Genomic DNA, 20,990 nt, shown 5'->3' on the forward strand with positions numbered 1-20,990 from the left:
AAATGCCTCTCTTCTGTTTCTCCCAACCCTAGACAATTGTATGGATATTGGACTCTGTGAAGCTTTGGTCGGGCCCCTGTCCTAGACTGTGGGGACAAATTCAGGATAGGCAAGTAAGCGCGTCATAGTTTGAGGGGCAGCTGACGGTCTGTACCTAGAGTCCGCATACCAGCAACACAGTGGGCTAAGCTTGGTGTCCAGAACCTATGAGGGTCTCCCCCATCTTACAGGTCTGACCTCAGCATGAGGGCACCTTTGATCTTACCACGATCACTTATGTGCCCGCCTTCATGGAGCCGGACTGTGGACTTGGGGCAAAGAGCAGCATAACTGTCTCAGTTACCTCAGTTGCTCAAGAGATGCCTGCTTGGGTTGCAGTCTGCAGCTGGTGGATGAGCCCTCTCGCACTTACTCTCTACTGCCCCCAGTGCTGGGAGGTGCAAATGGCTTCAGTGAGAGCCCAATGGGCTGGAGGTGTCAATTTTTCAGTAGTGGCATTTTTCAGCAGTGGCTGGCCGGCATGGCCCCAGGGAACAGCCTGAACCCTCAAACCTACAAGCATGCCATGTTCCCCAGCCCATAGTGATGTTTGTCCTCCAAACATTTGTCCTCCAAATTATTTTCTTACTGAAAATAATTTATAATGTTTATGATCCTATTTCTCCATGAGAAGATAATATTAAAAGGAAAGGTTTGCTTACAATTATGTCTTTGTGGAGGATGTTAGGTGTGGGTGGTTGTTCACAGAGGTCAGCTCCCTGAAGCTGGAGTTACAGGTGTTGTGAGTGCTCGGGACCAAACTCGGGTCTTCTTAGCCACTGAGCTGTCTCCAGCCCTGAGAAAATAATGTTACTCTTTCAAAAGAGAATAAAACATCTGGTGTATTACTTGTTTTTGCTTTCGGTTTCTTTTTCTGCTCTATTTTGTTTGAGACTGGCTAATGCTAATTGAGCTAGCCTGGCCTAGAATTCAGTATGCAGTTTAGACTCTCCTTGAATTTATGACAGTCACCTACCTCAGTCTGCTGAGTACTGAGAAGAAAAGAATGAGCCATCAAACCTGAAACATTTATTTTCAAAATAAACGCAAATTTTGTCTTATTCCTGTGGCCTTATTTTTAATTTATGCTTGTGGGAGGAACATGGAATAAAGGCTTTTCCCATTTCTCTTCCCTGTTCCTGTTACACCATACAAAACACTCTGTGCCTCTGTTGATGCTGGACTTGTGATTATTACCATTTTTCCCAGGGGCAAACTGAGGCCAAAAGAAGCTAAGCAAGGTTACTCTGCAGGGTCATCCTGCAAGAGCCCAGATTTGGAATTAATTTGATTTTGGTGTTATAGTCTCAGTTTTTTGCATATTAGCATAATCTCTATAAGCATTAATAATAAGTCCCACACCTTAAACTTGTTGCAAGTTGTATTTGTTTGTTTGTGTTTGTTTTTTTTTCAAGACAAGGTTTCTCTGTGTAGCCCTTGCTCTCCTGAAATTCTCTCTTGTAGACCAGGCTGGCTTCAAACTCAGAGATCTGCCTGCCTCTGCTTCCTGAGTGCTGAGATTAAAGGCTTGTGTCACCACTGCCTGTCTTGAAACTTGTATTTTTTTATTAGTTAATTAGTTTATGTATGTATGTATGAATGCTCAGTCTGCATGTACATCTGTATGTCAGAAGATGGCATGAGATCCCTTTTTATAGATGGCCATGAGCCACTATGTGGTTGCTGGGAATTGAATTTAGTACCTCTGGAAGAGCAGCCAGTGCTCTTAACTGCTGAGCCACCTTACCAGCTCCCAAACTTGTATTTTTAAATAGCACCTAGGATTCCATATGTTTCACTGGTCCTAGTATTTTGCACTATATAGTCACAGGAAAGCTGTCTGTCCCGACATTACTGGAATGTGCTGGACCTTAGTAACCTGACTGTGGCCCTGTGAGGAGCCAGTTTGGTGCACAGAGAGTAGAGACACTGACTGACTGGAGGGTGGAGTTGAGCCGTTGGAGGGAGTGGAGCCCCTCGGAGGTTCCGTCGTACAGGGCAGCGGGGAAGACCTGCTGTGCTGGCAGTGGAGGGCCGGGGAGAGAGGTCCTGAGTGGGTGCTGGGTTCGTGTCTGTCTGGTGGCTCATTTTATGGCTCTAGTAGATTCAGGACTGTACCGGGCGGAACTTACCCACTGACTAGAGAATTCAGGTTTTCTGCCCTTCCTATAAAACCTATACTGTGTGTCATTCAGAGGGAACCCTGGCTGGTGCTGTTGACATCTGAGTTCTTTACAGACATCCGAAGCCACACCTCAGCAATTCTGACACATATTTCTAGAAATTCCCTTTCTAACACCTTTGGTGTCTCTTTCTTTGACGTAACAGGAATGATGGGCTAAGGTGCAGCATTTCTTGATTTTGAGATAGCATGTCGTGTGTCCCAGGCTGGTCTCCTGGTCTCTACACAGTAGAGTATGGCTTTGAGCTCCTGATTCTTCTGCCTCTACTTCCCGAAATTTGAGGGTTACAGGTATGTGCTACCACACCTGGATTTTTGTTTTTTTTTTCCCGCTGCTGGGGCTTTCTGCTTGCTAGGCAAGCACTTTGCCAGGTGGGCCGCATTTCAGCTCTTCTGTGGGGTTTTTAAGTGACAGACCTGGTCGCTCCTAGGTGACAGTCCTGACCTTGGCGTCTCCATGGTAGTTTTCAGTGAGGTGCCGCCATCTGGTTGGTGACTTTAGCACAGCCCGTGTTGAATGCTACACTCCGTTTGAGTGATGACTTGGAGCCTAGGCATGTTAAGTTGGTTGGGATAAATGATCCCAGAATCAAGGCAGTGAGATGGCCCATTGGGTTAAAGGTGCTGGCCGTCAAACAGGAATTGGGTTGAAGCTTAGGAACCACGTGTTGGAAGGAGAGAACTGACACATGTAGATGACCTCTGACCTCCACGTGTGCACCATAGTGCACATTTACTCACCTATACTCAGCTGCATAATAAATGAGTGTTTTAAAATTTTTCACCCTTAGAATTGAGTTTGTTTTTTTTTTTCCATAGTTTTTTTCTGTCCGGCCATCTAACACAGGGCTGCTTGCCAGGTGAGTAGGCAGTAGCCATGAGCCCAGTTCTAGCCTGCGGATGATCGCGCGTGTCTCTCTTGGGTAGGACGCTTGGCAAGAAGTTGGTCTTGCTCGCTGTACTTAGGTGTACGGAGAATCAGTGGAGGGAACCATGGAAAGACATTAGCTCCCTTCTCTTTTTAGGGGGGTTGGGGGTCCAAAGCGTTGAGAACCAAGTTTTACGATTTGGGAATGGCTGTGCGAGCTTTACTGCTGGAGTGTGGGGTGTGGGCTGGTGTGCTAAACGCATGTGTGTCTGCCTTTGGAGGGTGCTGGTGCGCATGCATGTCTAGGCCTGGTGAGTTGCTCACGTACTTCGATGTCAGTGTGTGGTTTTACCTGGTGTGGGGACATGCTGGGTCTTCGGATGTCATCATTGTAACGAACGTGCATCTGTTGGCCAGAGTAAAGGTGCTGCTTACTGTGTAAGGACTGGCCCTTGTGGCACTGCCCTGGGAATGGCATCCTTTGAAGGCCCTTTGATTAGCCGGAAATGGCACTGGGTACTTTGAGAGACTGGGCCCTGTGAGAGTAGCTATGGTCTTTACAGGCCATTTGCTTTTCAGGTGTGTCTATTGTAAATCGTTGCTTTTCTTTCTTTCTTTTTCTTTTTCTGTTCTTTTGAGAACGGATCTCACTAGTCGAGGCAAGCCTGGAACACGGAGATCCACCTGCCTCTGCCTCCCAAGTGCTAGGATTAAAGGCATGGGCCACATCCTGGTGTAACTTCAGTGTTTTTTGTTTTTTTTTTTTTTTGTTTTTTTTTTGTTTTTTTTTTTTTTTTTTTAGGAGGTTCAGGAACCACCAGACACAGGGATGAGGGCTGATTTTGTGTCTGTGTGGGCAGAGGCCACGGCCTGTTAAACCCAAGGGTCTTAGGAGAGCCCTGGCAGCTTAGGGCTTCAGTATGCTGTAATAGTTGATGAAACTTTGGTATGGTGAGACATCACATTTGCACGGCATCTTAGGTTGTGTCATCTGAAGTTGGGACCAGCATGGAGCAGTGGGCTGAACTTGGCTACATGTGCTTAGGTTCTTTTTGTTGTTGTGTTTTCGAGACAGGTTTCTCTGTGTAGCCTTGGCTTCCTGGACTGGCTTTGTAGACTGGCAGAGATCTGCCTGCCTCTGCCTCCCAAGTGCTGGGATCAAAGGCTGTACCACCACGCCCGCTTAGGCCTGTCTTTCTGGCCCATCTTCTCCTCAGGCTCTCCTGCACATATAAAAGGTGCTTGGCCTCTTCACTATTTGTGTTTGCTGTCTAGGGGGCTGTATTCCCTTGACAGCTTCCTGGAGCTGGTCCACAATTCAAGTCCAGTTGATGTTTGCTGGTGACTACAATTATGGGAAAGTTGTTAACTTTGGAAATGCATGTGGCAGGGCTGGAGAAACTGGTCTTGGAGAGGACCCAACTTCATTTCCCAGCTCCCACATTGGGACACTCCCAGCTGCCTGTGGCTTCAGCTCTAGGTGATGTGACACTGCTTTTGGCCTCCACAGCACCGCACACACAGCGGACACTCTTTGGGCTATTTACTTACTTGAGACAGTCTCAACTCTGTAGCCGTGGTTGGCCTGGGGCTCGCTGTGCACCCCAGGCTCGCCTGGGGAGAGATCATCCTGCCTCTGCTGCCTCCTGAGTCCTGGGATTAAAGATGTGCACTACCACACTTGGCAAAATTAAATTTCTTTTTAAAAAGAGCATGCAGCCAGTGTGGCAGCAAAAGCCTCTAATTCCAATGCTTGAGAGACTGAGGCAGGTAGATCTCTGTGAATTCTGGGCCAGCCTGGGCTACATAGACACCATCTCAAAAATAAATAAATAAAATGCAGCTACATGAGCTCCTGGTACATCCTTGGCCCCCTGCAGCCAGGCCCGTGTCTGGCTTGAGTAGTGGCCCTTCCCCCATCTGGGCAGCTCATCTCCTCCCTTGATGCTTCTGCAGCTTCCCAGGTCATGCCCTTTACATGCCAGGCAGGTTGGCATGCACTTGGTGAGGTCACATTCAAGCTTGCTTCAAAGTTCTGCCTCTTTGGGCTGAGTGGGTCCTCGTTCTAATAAACCCTCATGTAACCGGGGGATTGCCTCGTCCCTGGCGGAGGATAGCCTCTATTCACAGTGCCTTTGAGGTGGCTTTGGTTTATGCACTTAAGGACACTCACTTTCTTCGAAGAGCTCTCAGGTCTGTAATCCCACTTGGGAGGCTGAGGCAGGAAGCCTTGGGATTCAGTGATGGCCTTTGCTCTAAACAACAACAAACACACACACTCATTCATGAACATTGAGCTTACATCCTGTGTGTGCCTGGGTTATGCTGAATGTTTCAAGTACCTCAGGGGAATAAGGACCAGAACAAATAACATTTGTGAAGCACATGGAAGCTAAAACATGCTATTTTGGTCTCAAAGGAAACGAGGAAAATAGATATTAATGACGTGGGTGGGGATTTCAGCCATGTACACAGGTAGGTCGACTGTCCCTCACCCAGATGCAGAACTTGGAGCCCTTATTTGCTGCCACAAGTGGAGAGTTCTGTACTGCGAAGCCTTGTTTCAGAGTCATTGAGAACTACGCAAAACGACCTCAGGGCTACATGTGTGCTGTGTGAAACATGAATTTTTGTTGTTTAAATGTGGGTTCTATCCCCAGGAGAGTTCATACTTACTCAAATAAAGACTTTAAAATCCCCAGTGTATGGCTGGAATAATGGCTCAGCCGGTAAGAGCACTTGTTGAGGACCCAGGTTCAATTCTCAGCACCCACATGGTGGCTCACAACTATAGCTTCAGTTCCCGGTCAGTCCGTGCCCTCATGTGACTTCTGAGGGTACGGGGCACATGTGGTATACATTAGCAAACTTAGGCAAAGCACTCATACACATAAATCTTTTTAAATAAGTAAAAATCCCTCAATCCACAATACTGCCAGCCCAAGCATTTCAGATAAGGCATATTCCACATCTGCCGGTGGGATGGTCCCTCGGGTAAAGGCAGTTTCCCTAAGCCCGCTGAAGCTGGTGAGATGGCCCCGTGGGCGAGGGCAGTTTCTGCCAAGCCTGGTGACTTGTGCCAGAGTCCTGGGATCCACTTGGTGGAGACAGTGGGTCCCGTAAACTTCCTTGGCAGCCACTTGTACAGGTGGCATGTTCACCACATACACCAGCAAATGTAAGTTATTCTGCAAGGTGGGCCATGTCCTTCCCATGGCTCTTCCCATCCTAAAGAACGGAGCACAGAAGTCAGGGCACTGAAGGTTGTGCCCAGCACCAGGCAGCCACCAAGGTGCCTGAGCTCTGAGCCAGCGTGGCATTGCCTCCAACGCGGTCAGGTTAGGGTCAAGGGAAAAGCACAGTGAAATAGAAGACCTGATTCTGAAAACACCATGCAAGTACAGCCAGTTATCCTGCAGCCTCCCCAAGACAAGCCTGGGGAAACCATTATTTGGCTTTAGAGAAACGAGTTTGGTGAAATCTGCAAACCACTGGAAAAGGTGTGAGGCTTTAGGGCGAGATGCAGACTGTCAGTGGGCTATTTAAGAAGGTAAATTCAGTCTTTCTCCCTTGCCTGTGTCAGTTCTTTCTTAGCAAGCAAAGCTGCCCACCCCTCATGGCAGCCTCGTCTAAAGGTCTACCCTAAGCTCACACCCGACAGCCATCCTGAACAAGTTCACATGGTCCCTGTGTCTACCTGGCTCTTGCTCATGCATCTGACATAAAAGCAGAGTCGCTGCTGGCCTCTGCCCAGACTTTCTGTTTCCCTGGTGCCGTGGTGCCTCCTTCCTTATGTCTTGGCCACTGCTTGTCCTTGCCTTTGTGTCATGGCAGAATGTGCCCTCTTTCCCCTCTTCCAAATTGGGCTCTTCATCTTTGGCCACTGCCCAGGCTACAGGATCACCTCAAACAAGCCAGGCCCTAACCTAGAACCGTGTCTTCCTCCTCCTGGGAACACGTGATAACAGCCTCTGCCCAATCTTTCCCTGACGCACACAGTTGCTTGCTTATTCACTCAGCCACTTCCGAAAAGCTCTCGTGAGCAGTGGCAGTGAGCACAAACTTCACAATAGTTCTTAGACTATTCCAAATGCCTTATGCTTTTTTTATACTTCTAATTAACAAGAATTAGTATCGTGTGCTTTGTACCCATGTGGAGCTTAGACTGCCATCTGTGAGAATTATTACCGAAGCTAAAGAGGTTTGTTGTTGTTTTTGTTTTGTTGATATTAGTCTCATCAGGCAGCCCGGGCTGCCTTTGAACTTGTGGCAGTCCGTCTGAATGCTGGGATTACAGGGATTCACCACTTCGCCAGGCATTAGTCGAACTGAAGTAATCTTAAAGGTTTCATGGGGCCAGGGGTGCGAAGATGGCAGAAAAATTGATCCCTTAAGTCACGGGCACTTGGACAGCAGGCTAGCTCTGAGGAAGATAGGTGACTGGGAGTTTTTCTGTGTGCTCTGCTGGAGTAAATTCAAGTGGGCAGAAAATGGGCAAAAGAAGCGGGGTATGGTGGCAAGCACCCGTAGCTCCAGCACTCTGCGGGCAAAGCAGGAGGACTGAAAGTTCCGGGGCAACTTGAGCTGGGACGGAGCCCCCGTCTTAGTAGGGTCATCTGCTGCTGTCCGTCACAGTGTCCCTCCCACGTACCTGAGACATTGCTCCCCAGGCTGCTCTTTGCCTCAGGAGGCTCCAGGGGCAAACTGGATGCCCTTTATCTACCACAGCATTATGGCACACTCAGTCACGGCTGGGGTGAGGTGCTCAGTAAACGAGCTGCTTCGGAGACTCCGGCAATTGCACAGTTCCCACGCTCTGCAGCTACTTCTGATGTGATCCCCAAAGGGTCACGACCCACAGGTTAGGGGCAGCTCCCATAGGCATCTCTAGTCTGTCCGTTCCTTTAGCCCTTGAGAAGCCATCACTTCCTATCCTGTCTCCACAGAGTTACCCATCTGGCCATTTGGGAGCTGGATACCCTGTGACTTTTGTGTCTTGTTTCTGTCCTTGAGTCTCCTGTGTGAGGCAGTTTTCCGAGCTGTTCTCTGTTTTTGTGGAGGGATAATCCATGGTGTGTATCTAGCCCAGTTTACACACTTACCTGCTGTGAATACGTGGGCTGTTACCACCTTCTAGGTGTTGAATACCGCTTCCATGGACTGACTGTGTATGGCATTTGTTTGAGTTCCTGTATTCAGTTCTTCATATATTCACAGATGGAGTTGCTGGATCCTGTGGTGGGTCTGTCTTGAGGAATTGCCAACACGTTTTCTGCAGTGGCTGAACCATTGTACAATTTTTCCTTCAGTGCCCAAAGTTTCCAGCTCTCCTAGCCATCCTGTGGGTTGGGAGGAGGACCTTATTGTGGTTCAAACTGCATCCCTCTGACTAATGATAATGGCCTTTCTTGGGTCCAGTGCCTTTTATATACCTTTAGAAGGTTGTCTGTTCAAGGCCCCTTGCTCATTTGTGATCTGACTTTCTTTTCCCTGTTGAGTTGTCGGACATGTTCACATCTTCTGGACCCTGGACCCGTAGTGCGGGCCCCCTGGCTTGGCTTTGTTCTCGTGTGTGTGGTGGGGACATATGTGCATATACAGGAGCAGGTTTGTGTTAAGCCTAAGGCAGGTGCTGCCACTGGGGAGGTGTTCGGCTACTCACAGCCACCGGCACCTGGGGGGTAGACGGGTGTCGCCTCTGCCGGCTGCTTCAGACAGGTCAGGACTTCCCTCCTGACCCTCACCTCATGTCTCGAAGCTCTTCGTCATGTGTGACAGGTGGCAGGGTGAGTGTCACCTGCAGAACAGCATGCAGCTAGAGGCAAGGGCCTCTAGTTTGGGCCTGTGGGCATCGTAAGACTTCAGCTGGTGTCACAGCCCTTGAGCTGAGTGAGTGACGCAGAATGTTTGCTTTTCAGAGTCACCGTTCTTGAGCTTCCACGAGTCTGACTGTGAACTGAGGGGCTCGCCACCCTGTGACTCCCTGCTTTCTCTCAACACCGAAAAGATCCTGGTATGTGGTCCTCCACGTGTGCGCATGAATGCTGGCCAGGTGCCCACCTATGGACTTCGTACTGCAGGTCCCTGTGTGACCTAGGTCCGGCCAAGAGCCAGGATGTGACACATTCCCGTGAGGCTGGGATTGCCTCCTAAGTGGGCCTCTGACCTGTGTGTGTTAGGATCGGAGCCAGCTTGCTCCTGACTTCATGACCAAGCACAGCTCTGGTTTATGACAAGAAGGTCTCGTAGCCATACTGAACACAGTGGTCAGGTCGTTGTGGTTGGCAGTATGGCTCATTGGTCACACTGTTTAGCTGTTTAGTGATGTGTGCCGGTGGGCACTGCGCTGTGAATAGAAAAGACAGGCTTAAATCTGGAGTTGTCTCTAGGTCTTATCCTCTAGGTGTGCCTGGGGAGCGGAGCTGTAGTCCTTTCTCACTAGATTTTCCTGCATAGTTCCTAGGAATTTGAATGGTATCTGTGGCACCTCCAGCCTGGAATTGTTTTAATATGTTTTTTTTTTTTTTTTATTTACGTATTTTGTGCGTGTAAACGCATTCGTATGCACATGTGCCAAGGTGCATGTGTGGAAGTCAGAGGACAGCTTGCAGGACTTGGTTCTCTTTTTGTGTGCTACGTGGCTCAACCGCAGCACCTTCACCCCTCAACTACTACAGCCCCATGGGTGTGTTAAGGCAAGTGCTGTGGGCCTCCTGTATCGCCATTTGGTGCTGGCTGACAGAACATCTGGAAAAGTGGCAGCTGTCTGTATGCCAAAGTGTGGTTTACCTCCACAACCCATTAGAAGCAGCTGTTTGTGTAGGTGTGGCAGCATGTGACTGTAATCCCAGCACTTGGATGGCAAAGGTAGGAGGATTGCCTGAGTTCAAGGCCAGCCTGGGCTACATAGAGTTCTGGGCAATCACGGGCAGCATAACAGGATAGTGCCTTTAAAGAGGGCCTTGCTTCTGTGATAGCTTACTTCCTGTCTCCTGTAGTTTGGGCCCTCTTCTGGCAGTCTGGTCATACGTGATCTCTGCATAGGGCCAGCCTGGCACCGTGCACTAGATGGCTGTGCGCATTAGTTGCTGGGGGAGCACTTAGTCACGTCTCGTTTCTTGGCCAGATTCTCTTAGGCCTTTATGTCCAGCATGTGGCTGTGGGTTCTGGAGGAGTTGTATGCTTTACCTGGAATTCTGTTTTCAAGTCACCCTGGAAGGACTGAGAACTCACGTGGTCTTCTCAACATACTCAAAGGCCTGTGCAAACTCGGGGCCTCAGAGTAGCCAGCAGGACTAATCCCCATAAAACAGAGAAGTTGTTCCCTCTTGGAAGCAGAAGTGCTGGGGACAGGGGACCAAACATTTGCCCACTACCTGTGTTCTCAGCACTCAGGCAGCAGACAGTGGCACATGTGTGTCTGCTTCAGCAGAGCGAAAGCACAGCTCCAGCATCTTAAAACATGTGCTCTCATGCAGCGGAAAGCACAGCTTCCATCATTCGCCAGAAGCTAAACGATGGCTGTTTGTTTTCAGAGCCAGGCCAAGTCTATTGCAGAACAGAAGAGATTCCCGTTTGCTACTGACAACGACAGCACCAATGAAGAGTTAGGTGAGAATCCAGTCTGGGAGCAACCTGTAACATCCGCCCAGAGCCAGGGCTGGCTGTAGACCAGGAGGTCAGGTGGGACAGAGACTAGGAGCCTGGCACTGCCCCCGAGCCGGGAGGCTCACCCTGGCCTTCCTGAGAGTCCGTGCAGTGTGCATCATGACAAGAGGCTTGGGTGGGCCATGGGGGGGTGCTTCAGCTGACAGAGTGCTGGCCTAGTGTGCAGGAGGCCCAGGGCTCAGCCCCCAGCACAACATAAACTAGGCATGGTATGAGCCCAGCATTGGGAGGTGGAAGGAGGAAGATGAGAAGTTCGCAGTCATCGTTGGCTAAATAGTGAGGTGGAGGCCAACCTGTCGTATCCGGGACCCTGGCCCACACAAAGGGAAGGAAGAAAGGCAGGAGGAAGGAAGAAGGGACGATAGCACAGTGGTGGGTGCGGTCCTGGGGTCTGCGGAAATTAACAGTGACACTAGTAAGGTCAGCTGCTCTGAACTGCTGGACCATTCATGTGCCATCACCACTGTGAACAGCATGGAGGTGAAAGGAAAGAGACTCGAAGAGCATCTTAGGTGGGAACAATCGCATTCACCCAGGTCTACAGAGGAGCCTCATGGTTTGGCCGTTCCTGGTTCCCAGCATCTAATGTGTACCGGGTGCTTCCCCTTGCCCCCTTGCCTAGTGAGTGGACGCACAGCAAGAATGAAGAGTGAACCCACAGCAGCACAGGGCTGGGCAGGGCGGATGGACTCAGGTTCCTCCATGGGATCATGCCCTCCTGTGGTCATCCATTCTCCATGGTCGCTCAGCCTGTGACGAGTGCTTTCCTTGGCTTTGTCACTGCAGAGCACTGCTGACTCTGGAAAGTGCCCCCTTGAGCTGTTCTTTGGGGTGACTTTGAGAACTAACTGTCCTTTAAGGCTGATCTCTGAATGGCGGGCTTCTGTTCAGTTGAATGTCTGCTTAGTCACTGGTACTCAGGCCCTGCTGTGGGGGCTGGAGAGACAGTTCAGAGCTCTGGCTGCTTTCCCAGAAGCCCCAGGTTCCATTCCCAGAGCCACATGGCACCCCATAACCGTCTGCAACTCCGCTTCCAGGGGATATGACACCCTCGTCTGGCCTCTGTGGGCACCAGGCATGTGTGTGGTGTACAGACTCTCGTGCAATACGAGTGAAGATGAATAAATAAATGAAGCAGGCCCTGGTGTGAGGCTGCCTTACTCATTCTTAGAACAATCCAGGAAGCTTGAGCTGGGGTAGACTCTTCTGCCTGACAGATTTTTCTTGGAAAAAAAGCCTGCCAGGCCAAGACAGCATCCAGAGATGAGCTGTTTGCTCTAGAGGGCTCCGCTGGAATTGTAGCATTTCCAGCTCTTCCTTTATGTCCTGGTCTCAGACTCCAGTGGCTGTTTATGTTTGCGTGAGATGTAGGCTAGTAGTCTTTGAAGTTGTGGGTATGTATGGCAAGATCAGGACCCCGTTTGTTCTCTTTTGAGGAAAATTTGGTAGCCAGGGTAACCAAGGGTTTCCCTGAAGTTCTGTCCATTTTAATTTTAAAAGAATTACGAAAACTGTTTCTGTAATGTGAATGAGTGATGTGCCTGCATGTGTGTGTGTGCTGTCTACATGCCCTTGGAGATCAGAAGAGGGTGCTGGATCTCGAGCTGGAGTTACAGACAGTTGTGAACCACCCTGTGGCTGCTGGGAACTGGGGCCAGGCCTCTGCAGGAGCAGCCAGTGCTCTTGGCCTCTGAGCCAACCTTCCAGCCCTGTGCTTTATTTTATAGCTCATTTGTTTCATCCAGCAGATACTACTAGTTATGGGAAGATAGGAAATCCTAAAAATGTGTCTGACAGGGATCTTTAAGAAAATTTGCCAGTGGCTTATTAAGCAAGAACCAGGGAGTTGGGAGAGGTTTCTGGGGTCCCCATCCTCATACAGCTGGGCAGGACTGAGCCTGCTCTTGGCCATCCAACAATCTTCAAAATCTTACATTCAGAAGGTTGGTCTGTGTCTTGGGGTGGCAGCCCGGGAAGGGTGGTACTGGGTACCTGTCTGTAAGTGGAGGAGATAATTGTACCATCCTCCTAGCAACCAGTCAGAGAGTAAGGCCATCCCTAAAGGCCGAGGCCTCTGCGCGTGCCTGAGAGGATGTGAGGTACGCCCCCGTGCTGGCATTCCTGGCCCAGGCTGTGCTGGAGGGCAGAGCTGGGAGGCTCCTTGCCTGCTTGCCTCCACGGTCTTTAGCTGCACCCCTTCTCAGAGCTGCTCTTCTGAGACAAGGCAGAGTGAGCTGACTGTAGCCGCCTGCTCTTCTTCTCGCTGACGCGTTTCTGTTTGTCCCACAGCTATTGCTTACGTGTTGGTCGGCAGTGGCCTGTATGACGAAGCAATAAGGCACTTCTCGACCATGCTTCAGGTAAAGCTCCCCTCGGCCACGCGATTGTGAGTGTTCCGCGCGAACCCACACGCCTGCAGTGAGGCGTCGTGTAGGGTTGCAGGAGTGCAGCAGGGAACCCTGACTGTTGCTTCTCGGTGCCAGGCCTCCCAGCGTCCCTTCATCCTGCGGGAGACCAAGGAAGTCGGTGTTGCATGGCAGCTGCCACGCTGCCTGGACCAGCATGACACAGGGGTGGCTTCTTGCTGCAAGGCTGAGCAGAAGTAGCTGTAGGCCACATCTTCTGCCATGGAACCTCTGGGAGACATGGGCTCTCCCTGACACGCGGACCCTCCCTGACACACCTGATACACGGACCCTCCCTGACACACCGGCCCTCCCTGACACGCGGACCCTCCCTGACACACCTGACACACGGACCCTCCCTGACACACAGTCCCTCCCTGACACACGGGCCCTCCCTGACACACGGACCCTCCCTGACACACAGGCCCTCCCTGACACACAGGCCCTCCCTGACACACCTGACACACGGACCCTCCCTGACACTCGGACCCTCCCTGACACGCGGGCCCTCCCTGACACACGGTCCCTCCCTGACACACGGTCCCTCCCTGACACGCGGACCCTCCCTGACACTTGGACCCTCCCTGACACACCGACCTTCCCTGACACACGGGCCCTCCCTGACACACGGACCCTCCCTGACACAGGCCCTCTGTGGGAGGTGGACGTTAAAGTGTGAGATTCCAACTCCAAGGGCAGCATTGGGGGTAACGTGGGTCCCCAATTATGGATCTGCCTCTCGCTGTAGCAGGGAGTCGTGAGACCGCCAGAGCAGGCTACCGAACAGTTCAGTGAAGAGAACGTAGCCTGTGGCAAGGTGGTGCACACCTGTAGTCCCAGCACTTGGGAGGCTAAGAGAATTGTGGGTTTCAGGGCAGCCCTGGTTACAGATGCACAGCCTGTACACACACACACACAGAGAGAAAGGACAGGAGACTCGTGTGTAAGTGCACCGTGCTGTGCAGGAGTCCGCCTCACGCTGCTGTCCTCTCAGCATCGCCTCCTTCGGCTGTTTGGAGGAGTGTGTTGGTTGGTGGCTCTGGTGGCCTGTCCTCTACAGGAGAGGGCCTGCGGTGCGCACCTGCTCCAGCAGTTACTCAGCCTCCTGTGAAGCACAGGGGCCACCTCTGGAAGGGCCCCTTTTGGTTCCCCTGTAAAGAACTAGTGTCTCTACCTGGCACCTGGTGTTCAGCAGGCATTTTGAGTTTTCACTACTCATGTCTTTGTTGCAGATTTGTCATTATTGCTGAGAGGGGCCAATAGATAACTTCATTTGAAAATATTAAGTTTGAAACTTTAGCTCTGCTTGTGTTTAAAAAGAAAACACCCACAGCTGGGTCGGGTTGAGAGTGTGCATTCTGAGAAAATTGGTGAGACATTTTGGGCATTACTTTGAGGTCTGTGAGTCAACAGCTGTGTGTGTGAGCAGGCACACAGGGTTTCTCTTTTCAGTAGAATTTGAAATGCAAAGAGAAGTTTAAATAAGCTTTTACGTTGCAGTTTTGTTAATGTCACAATATTACAAGTGTTAAGCAAGATTCCACAGTGAACACAGGCCTGTGGAGAAGAGACCTGAGGCATTTTATCCCATTCACATACTATCCAGGCCCAAGCCAGCGTCTGAGACCTGCTAAGATGAGACTCCATCTGGACTGTGTGGTCACAGACTGAAGGCATTGGTTTTTTAATTTGGTTTTTCAAGACAGGGTTTCTGTGTTTGACAGCCCTGGCTGCCCTGGAACTCACTCTGGAGACCAGGCTGTCCTGGAACTCTCGGTGTAGACCAGGCTGTCCTGGAACTCAGAGACCCACCTGCCTCTGCCTCCTCAGTGCCGGGACTTCAGGCGTTTATATTAACAAAAATCAGGTTTTTTTTGTTTTGTTTTGTTTTTTTGTTTGTTTGTTTTTGGTGCCCACAGCCTGCAGGTGTATAATTATTTTGTTCAGCTTAAAAAATATTATAATTGTGGTTGGTGATAGTGCTGAAACATTTTTGATTTAAAATGTCCTCTCAGGTCATTTATGATCTGAATGTGTGTGTATAGTTTGTTAGTGTTAAATTAGTGCCGTATCCAGTCTGTAGGGCTGTAGGACACTCTGGTGTTCCATCCGCTGGGACTTCTTTCTGCAAGGACACTGTTCCCTTTAGGCTGGGACACAGCCAGTGTGGATTGCAGTCAGCTCAAGTGTGGCTGTGGGGACCAGGAGGTCCTTGTATGCACTGTCTCAGGGCAGGAGGGCCCAGTGGCTGGGCGCAGCCTCCTGCTGGCTTCCCTATGCTTTTCACCACGCAGTGAGAGTGTGGGTGTCCTTATGGTGGGGACAGAGCGCAGTGTCCAGGTTAGGTTTGTGACTTTTCTCCCTTTTCTTCATAGCATATGGTTGGTTATACTAAGTAGAAAATTCAGAGATTCAGTGACAAAACTTTCCCCAGAGTTTTTAAGGAAAACCCGAGCCCTCTCTTCTGTCAAAGCTTCCCTGTATTGGGCTGTGTTTAAGAGTTCCATGTGAGTTCCCTCTGATGCTCTGTCAGCCTTATGCTGGGACTCTGGACCAGCAGGCAGCAGCAGGGTAAAGGATGCTGCCCACTCCACTTAACAAAACTTTCTTACATGGGTGGGGTTTTGCATAAGCCAGTCTCTTCAGGTTGAATGTTGATAGCATGTTTGCCCTTCACGTCAGCTGCTCTTGCTGTCTTTATACAAATATAGTGGTCAGATTTCTTGGTGTAATGGAACTGATTTTTTTCCCGTGATCCCTTTTCCTATCCAGAATTTCAGAATCTTGTACTTCTCAAGCATACCTGAAACTGTATGGATGGACTTTGTATGTCCCTCCCAGCTCTGAATAATGACATGGAGACTTATTTGTTTATAATAGCTTCTGGCTTTAGCTTAGGCTTGCTCCCCAACCAGCCCTTAAATTACCCCCTTTGTAGTAATCTATGTGCCCATTACCTGTCCATTTTAGTCTCAGCGCTGGCTTCTTCCTAGTGTCTGCTTGGCAACCACTTTCCTGCCTTTCTTTCCCAGAGCCCCTGTTTTTGCCTGAAGTCCTGCCTTCCTCTCTTGCCTTTGCTATAGGTTGTTCAGCTCTCTCTTCAACCAGTCAGAAGGGGTTGGAGAACAGTGTTTATAAAACACGGAGACAGGTGATGCTCAACAATCCCAAAGTCCGGTCTGTACTGAGCTCTCTGCTGGCACAGAAATCAGCATTTGAGTGTAAAGGATAACCTTTACAGTGCTCAAAACATCTCTCCGACAGACACCTGCTGGTGCCGGGGTTCTTTGCCCTCTCTGAACTGTAACTGGGGACCTGTTTATGCCGTGTTGGCGCTGACCAGTTCTACTCTTTCACTGGGACCCTCCAGATGTGCAGCGGTTGTTTCAAAGCCAGTAACCATCCTATGTAAATCATATGCTGGTAGCAATCCTCACAGAGATTTGGGCTTTTCTTGAGTCCACCAACACTCAGCACCTATTAGGCCCATTGGACCACACACGAAGCAGCAGCATCTCACTCCACCTACAGGAAATGACAAGGGTGCCCACAGGGGTTTAGATGCCACAAAGTTGCTGTGTGGATGAGGTCACGGCTCTGTGAAGGTTGAGTTCCAGTCTGATTGTTGTCTCAGAGTTTCCATTGCTGTGAAGAGACACCATGAGCACAGCAGCTGTTACAAGGAAACCATTCACCTGGGGCTGACCTACAGTCTCAGAGGTTCAGTCCATTATCATCGCGGAGAGAAGCATGGCGGCTCGAGGCAGACACCTGCTGGAGAGGAGCTGAGAGTTAGCTCTCCATCTCGATCCGCAGGCAGCATAAGTAAATGCCACACTATGCCTGGCTTGAGCGTCTGAGACCTCAAAGCCACCCCAGAGCGACACACTTCCTCCAACAAGGCCACTCCTTTTAACAGTCAAGCATTCAAACACAGGAGTCTATGGGGCCAATGTTTAAACCACCACAGATGTAAAGCTCCAGGTCTTCCCAGCATCTGCTCTGGGCCTTCAGTCTATGAACCTGAGGTGTTCCCATGCTTCTCTGAGTTTCTGAATGTTTGTTAGGGAAAATCTTCCTCTTTGTGTCTTGGGACTCTGAGCACAGTTACCTGTTTTTCCTGTTCTTTCTTCTTCTTCCTCCTCTTCCTCTTCTTCCTTCTCCTCCTCTTCTTCTTCCTTCTCCTCATCCTCCTCGTCCTCTTCCTCCTCCTTGTTCTCCTCGACGTTGTCCTCCTCCTCCTCTCCTTCTTCAAGAGGTCTCACTGTGTGGCCTAGAGTAACCTCTGACTCTCAGTCATGTGTCGACTTCCTGAATACTGGGATTACAGATGTGTTGCCACACCCAGCCACTCTCAGTTGGCACACTTTGTAAATGCCAGTCTGTGCCGCAAATTGCTGATTTATCCATCCGTTCATTCGTTTTGAGGCATGTCTCATTTGGTAACCTGCACTGGCCTTGAACCTGTGGCATTCCTCCTGCTTCTTCCTCCCTAGAACTGGAATTCTATGTGGACCAGCATCATGGACTGAAATGCCAATTTTAGTTTGACATTTTAGGCTGACTCCACATCAGTGTTCCAGCATCCCTTCCCTGCATGTCTGTGCACTGCAGTGGTGCTCTTGAATGCCGAGCTCCGCCCAGTCCCGGGAGGGTTGGGAGGGCAGGTACCAGAACAGTTTATGAGGCAGTTTGAACCTGTGTGTGGATCTGATCTGACTGTGGTGGACCTTAGTTTCTATCAGCTTTGCTTCTTGCTTTCCACAGAACTAAAGGTACCCTGTGGTGTCTGTGGCATTTTATAAGTGGGCACCACTGAGACAGGGTTTAACCCATGGCTCATGTGCTGATTCTCTTAGTGGACTCTGGGCATAGTGACTCCGAGTTTGGGGCTAGAAGCCAGCCCCATGGTAAAAAAAGAATTGCCTCTGCTTTTAAGAGGATTATTATTTTATTGTATTGTTTGTGTATGTGTGAGGACTGGCTTGTGTGTGCCTGCACCAGTGTGTGCCGGGTTCTAGGAGGTCAGAAGAGGGTAAATGGGTAGTTGTGAGCCACCTCATGTAGGTGCCAGGAAGCAAACCTAGGTCCTGTGCAAGAAGAGCCAGAGCCAGCGGCCTCAACCTCTAGGCTGTGTCTCCAGCCCCTCCTGTGTAAAACTGACAGCCCCTACGCCCGCCAGCTGTGAGGCACGAGTGACGTGCAGGCAGCATCGCCTGATGCTCCCTGCTGCCGTGGCTAGTCCCCAAGATGCTGCGGCTGCAGGAGCTAAGGAAGATAGGGGACTATGCGCAGTTTTCTCTGGGCTTAAGATGCCAAAGAGCCTATTAAAACACCGGACTTTTTTGTTTTAAGAAAAGTTACTACACATTACTTAAATAAAAGCTTTGTCTTGTCAACTTGTAAAACTAAAGATGGAAAGTGTAAGTAGATAGGACTGGGCCCGTTTTTAGAACTGATAGAATTTGTTCTGAAATTTAGAAGTAGTAACAGTATATGCCCCCTGCAATAGCACAGTTACCATCTGTCCTTCTGTGCTGTTACAAAGTATTTTCTAAAGGGCAGGCTCAGGGGACCAGAGGGCCTGAGTGCTGCACAGCTGCCTGCTGGGATGGGTGCCCTGTGGAGATAATTGAGCCTGGGGCTGGTGAAGAAGAGGGCTGGGGGGGCCTGCACGCGAGCACGCCTACATCCCAGGGGTCCGCTGAAGGAGGCTGAAGGCAAGAGGTTGTCAGTGTGCTTGCATTTCAGTTTCTTCTTCTTCCTTCTCCTCCTACTCTCTTCTTCCTCCTTCTCTTCTTTTTCTCCCTTTCTCTTCTCCCTCGTCTCCTTTGTTTTTTTTTTCTTATTTTAATGAGCACTTAAATACTACAACTTTTACCAGCTTTCGAGCAGCATTTTTTTTTAAAGGTTTAAAATATTTTATTGCTATACAAATGTTGATGGGAGGTGGAGGCGCCCATGAGCCGTTTCATGAAGGTATCCATGGCAAAGCTCTGTCTGCCTACATTCAGCCTGCACAATAGCTAACACAGGTTAGCAGAGAAGAGCTCAGCCTGCTCTCACCCGCTCTGAGGTTTCTCTAACTGTTCAGTACATGCTCTGCGTTTGTTGCTAAGTAAAGATGGCCTGGAAGAACACTTGCTCTGTACCAGGTTCTGTGTGTGCAGGATTCCAGTGCACTGTATGTACACTGGATTCCAGTGGGTGACAGGCATACAAGTGTGAAGTAATGTGATACTTAACTGTATCCTTGAGGCCCTTGTTTGCTTGCTTGATTGATTTTTTTTTTTTTTTTTTGAGGCAGATTCTTACTGTGGAGGCCAGGTGGGCCTCTCTCCTCTGCCTCCCCTGTGCCAGGATTGCAGGCTGGAGTGCCATGCCCAGCTGAGACATGCTAGACTTATTTAACATCTGTTAGTCATGGGATACGGTCACTTGGCTTTAAAATGTTATCTTGACTGTGACTTCAGGCTGTGTTTTGTTTTGTGAAGAGATGGGAAAGTGCCAAGGGTGGACACCGGTCATTGCTACAACCTCAGACTCATCAAACCCTTTTTTCCGTTTTCTTCCCCTTTCATTTTTTTCCCTTTTTTCCCTGTGAAGCACTCTCCAGGTTGGAGAAATCCTCCTGCCTCAGTCTCCCATGCACTGGGAATACAGATAGAGCCACCATGTTGAGTTCTGGCGCTACTTGGATTTACTGACTCCTTATTGAGGTAGTTAGTTGGTTTGGTGTTTTTGTAACAGGGTTTTAAGTATCCCAGGCTGTCCTTGAACTTCGTATGTAGCCAAGATTGGCCTTGAACTCCTGATCCTTCTCCCTCCACCTCCCAAGTGCCCCATCATGTCTACTTCCATTTCGAATCCCGAAAGGCTGTTTTTATTCAAACTTGCACATCTTTCTTCTGCCCTCTCACCTGAGCCCCATCCAGTCACTCAGCTCTGCATGCCCTTCCGCATCAGCTCATGAGTTTATGCTCCACACACCTGCTGTCCCCTCACACCTTCATTCAGCTCTGTGACAGCGGAGATCCGATCCCTCTGCTTGTACGTGCTGTTCAGGGATGCTCAGGGCTGTTTGCCGGCTAACATCTGACCACTATTCCAGGTGCACCCAGAGCAGTGTGATCTCGTACCTGCTCCTCCCTAGCTCTACCCTGAGCCCTGAGCCGAGCGATGGTCCTGCCTCTCTGCCTGCCCTCTGTCTGGGTGGTGCTTTGGGCTCCTCCCTGTGCCCCACCCCCGTCCTCAGCTGGACAGGCAGCCCCCCCTCCTCAGGGATGCTTCTGTACTTCTTTCTGCAGACTCACCCCTCAGTGAGGAGCAGCCTTGCTCCCGTGTGTGATTCTTTGGCTGTGTTGCAGGAAGGCAGGAATCCTTTCCCTTCTGTGTCGGCCCGCTTGCTCCTCCTAGCACAGCAGGCATGCTGCAGCTGCGCCTGTCTCCTGGCTTGAAGCCTGCCTCACGGGCAGCAGGCCCCAAGTAACTGAGTGACACCTGTCCACGCAGACACGGCAGTGGCAGAGGAAAGAGCACGCTTCATTCGTTCCAAGGCTCTGGAGAGACTCAGGGAAGGTCTTAGGGTGGAAGAGGCTTCTTGGGGACAGGGCCGAGGTGTGCCCCGGGTGGGTTTGGGGCAGACACTGCCACCCTCAGCCAGACTTGATGCTGGGCAATGGCTGGGGGGAAGTCCTGGTTTTGTGAATGTGGAAGGGAGAAGGAGCGGGGTGACTGATGAGGTCAGACACAAGCGTCAGCCTCTGCAGGGCTCGGCAGTGTAGCCTCACTGCTCCTGCCTTCAGTGCCCGATCACGTGTAGGCAGCA

The 20,990-nt window shown here is 50.2% G+C and overlaps 1 protein-coding gene across 1 annotated transcript in view; it reads left to right on the top strand.

Moving 5' to 3' along the window:
• Positions 1–20,990, top strand: part of Ttc13 (tetratricopeptide repeat domain 13) — a 40,179-nt gene that overhangs the window by 1,396 nt on the left and 17,793 nt on the right. Inside the window, exons 2-4 of the mRNA XM_055617568.1 lie at positions 9,008–9,102; positions 10,625–10,700; positions 13,047–13,117. Coding sequence (XP_055473543.1) covers positions 9,008–9,102; positions 10,625–10,700; positions 13,047–13,117 — 242 coding nt within the window. The remainder of the gene's footprint in view (positions 1–9,007; positions 9,103–10,624; positions 10,701–13,046; positions 13,118–20,990) is intronic.

The sequence above is a fragment of the Psammomys obesus genome, unplaced genomic scaffold (genome assembly GCF_907164565.1).
Source record: "Psammomys obesus unplaced genomic scaffold, mPsaObe1.curated_primary_1811, whole genome shotgun sequence".
NCBI classification, from domain to species: domain Eukaryota; kingdom Metazoa; phylum Chordata; class Mammalia; order Rodentia; family Muridae; genus Psammomys; species Psammomys obesus.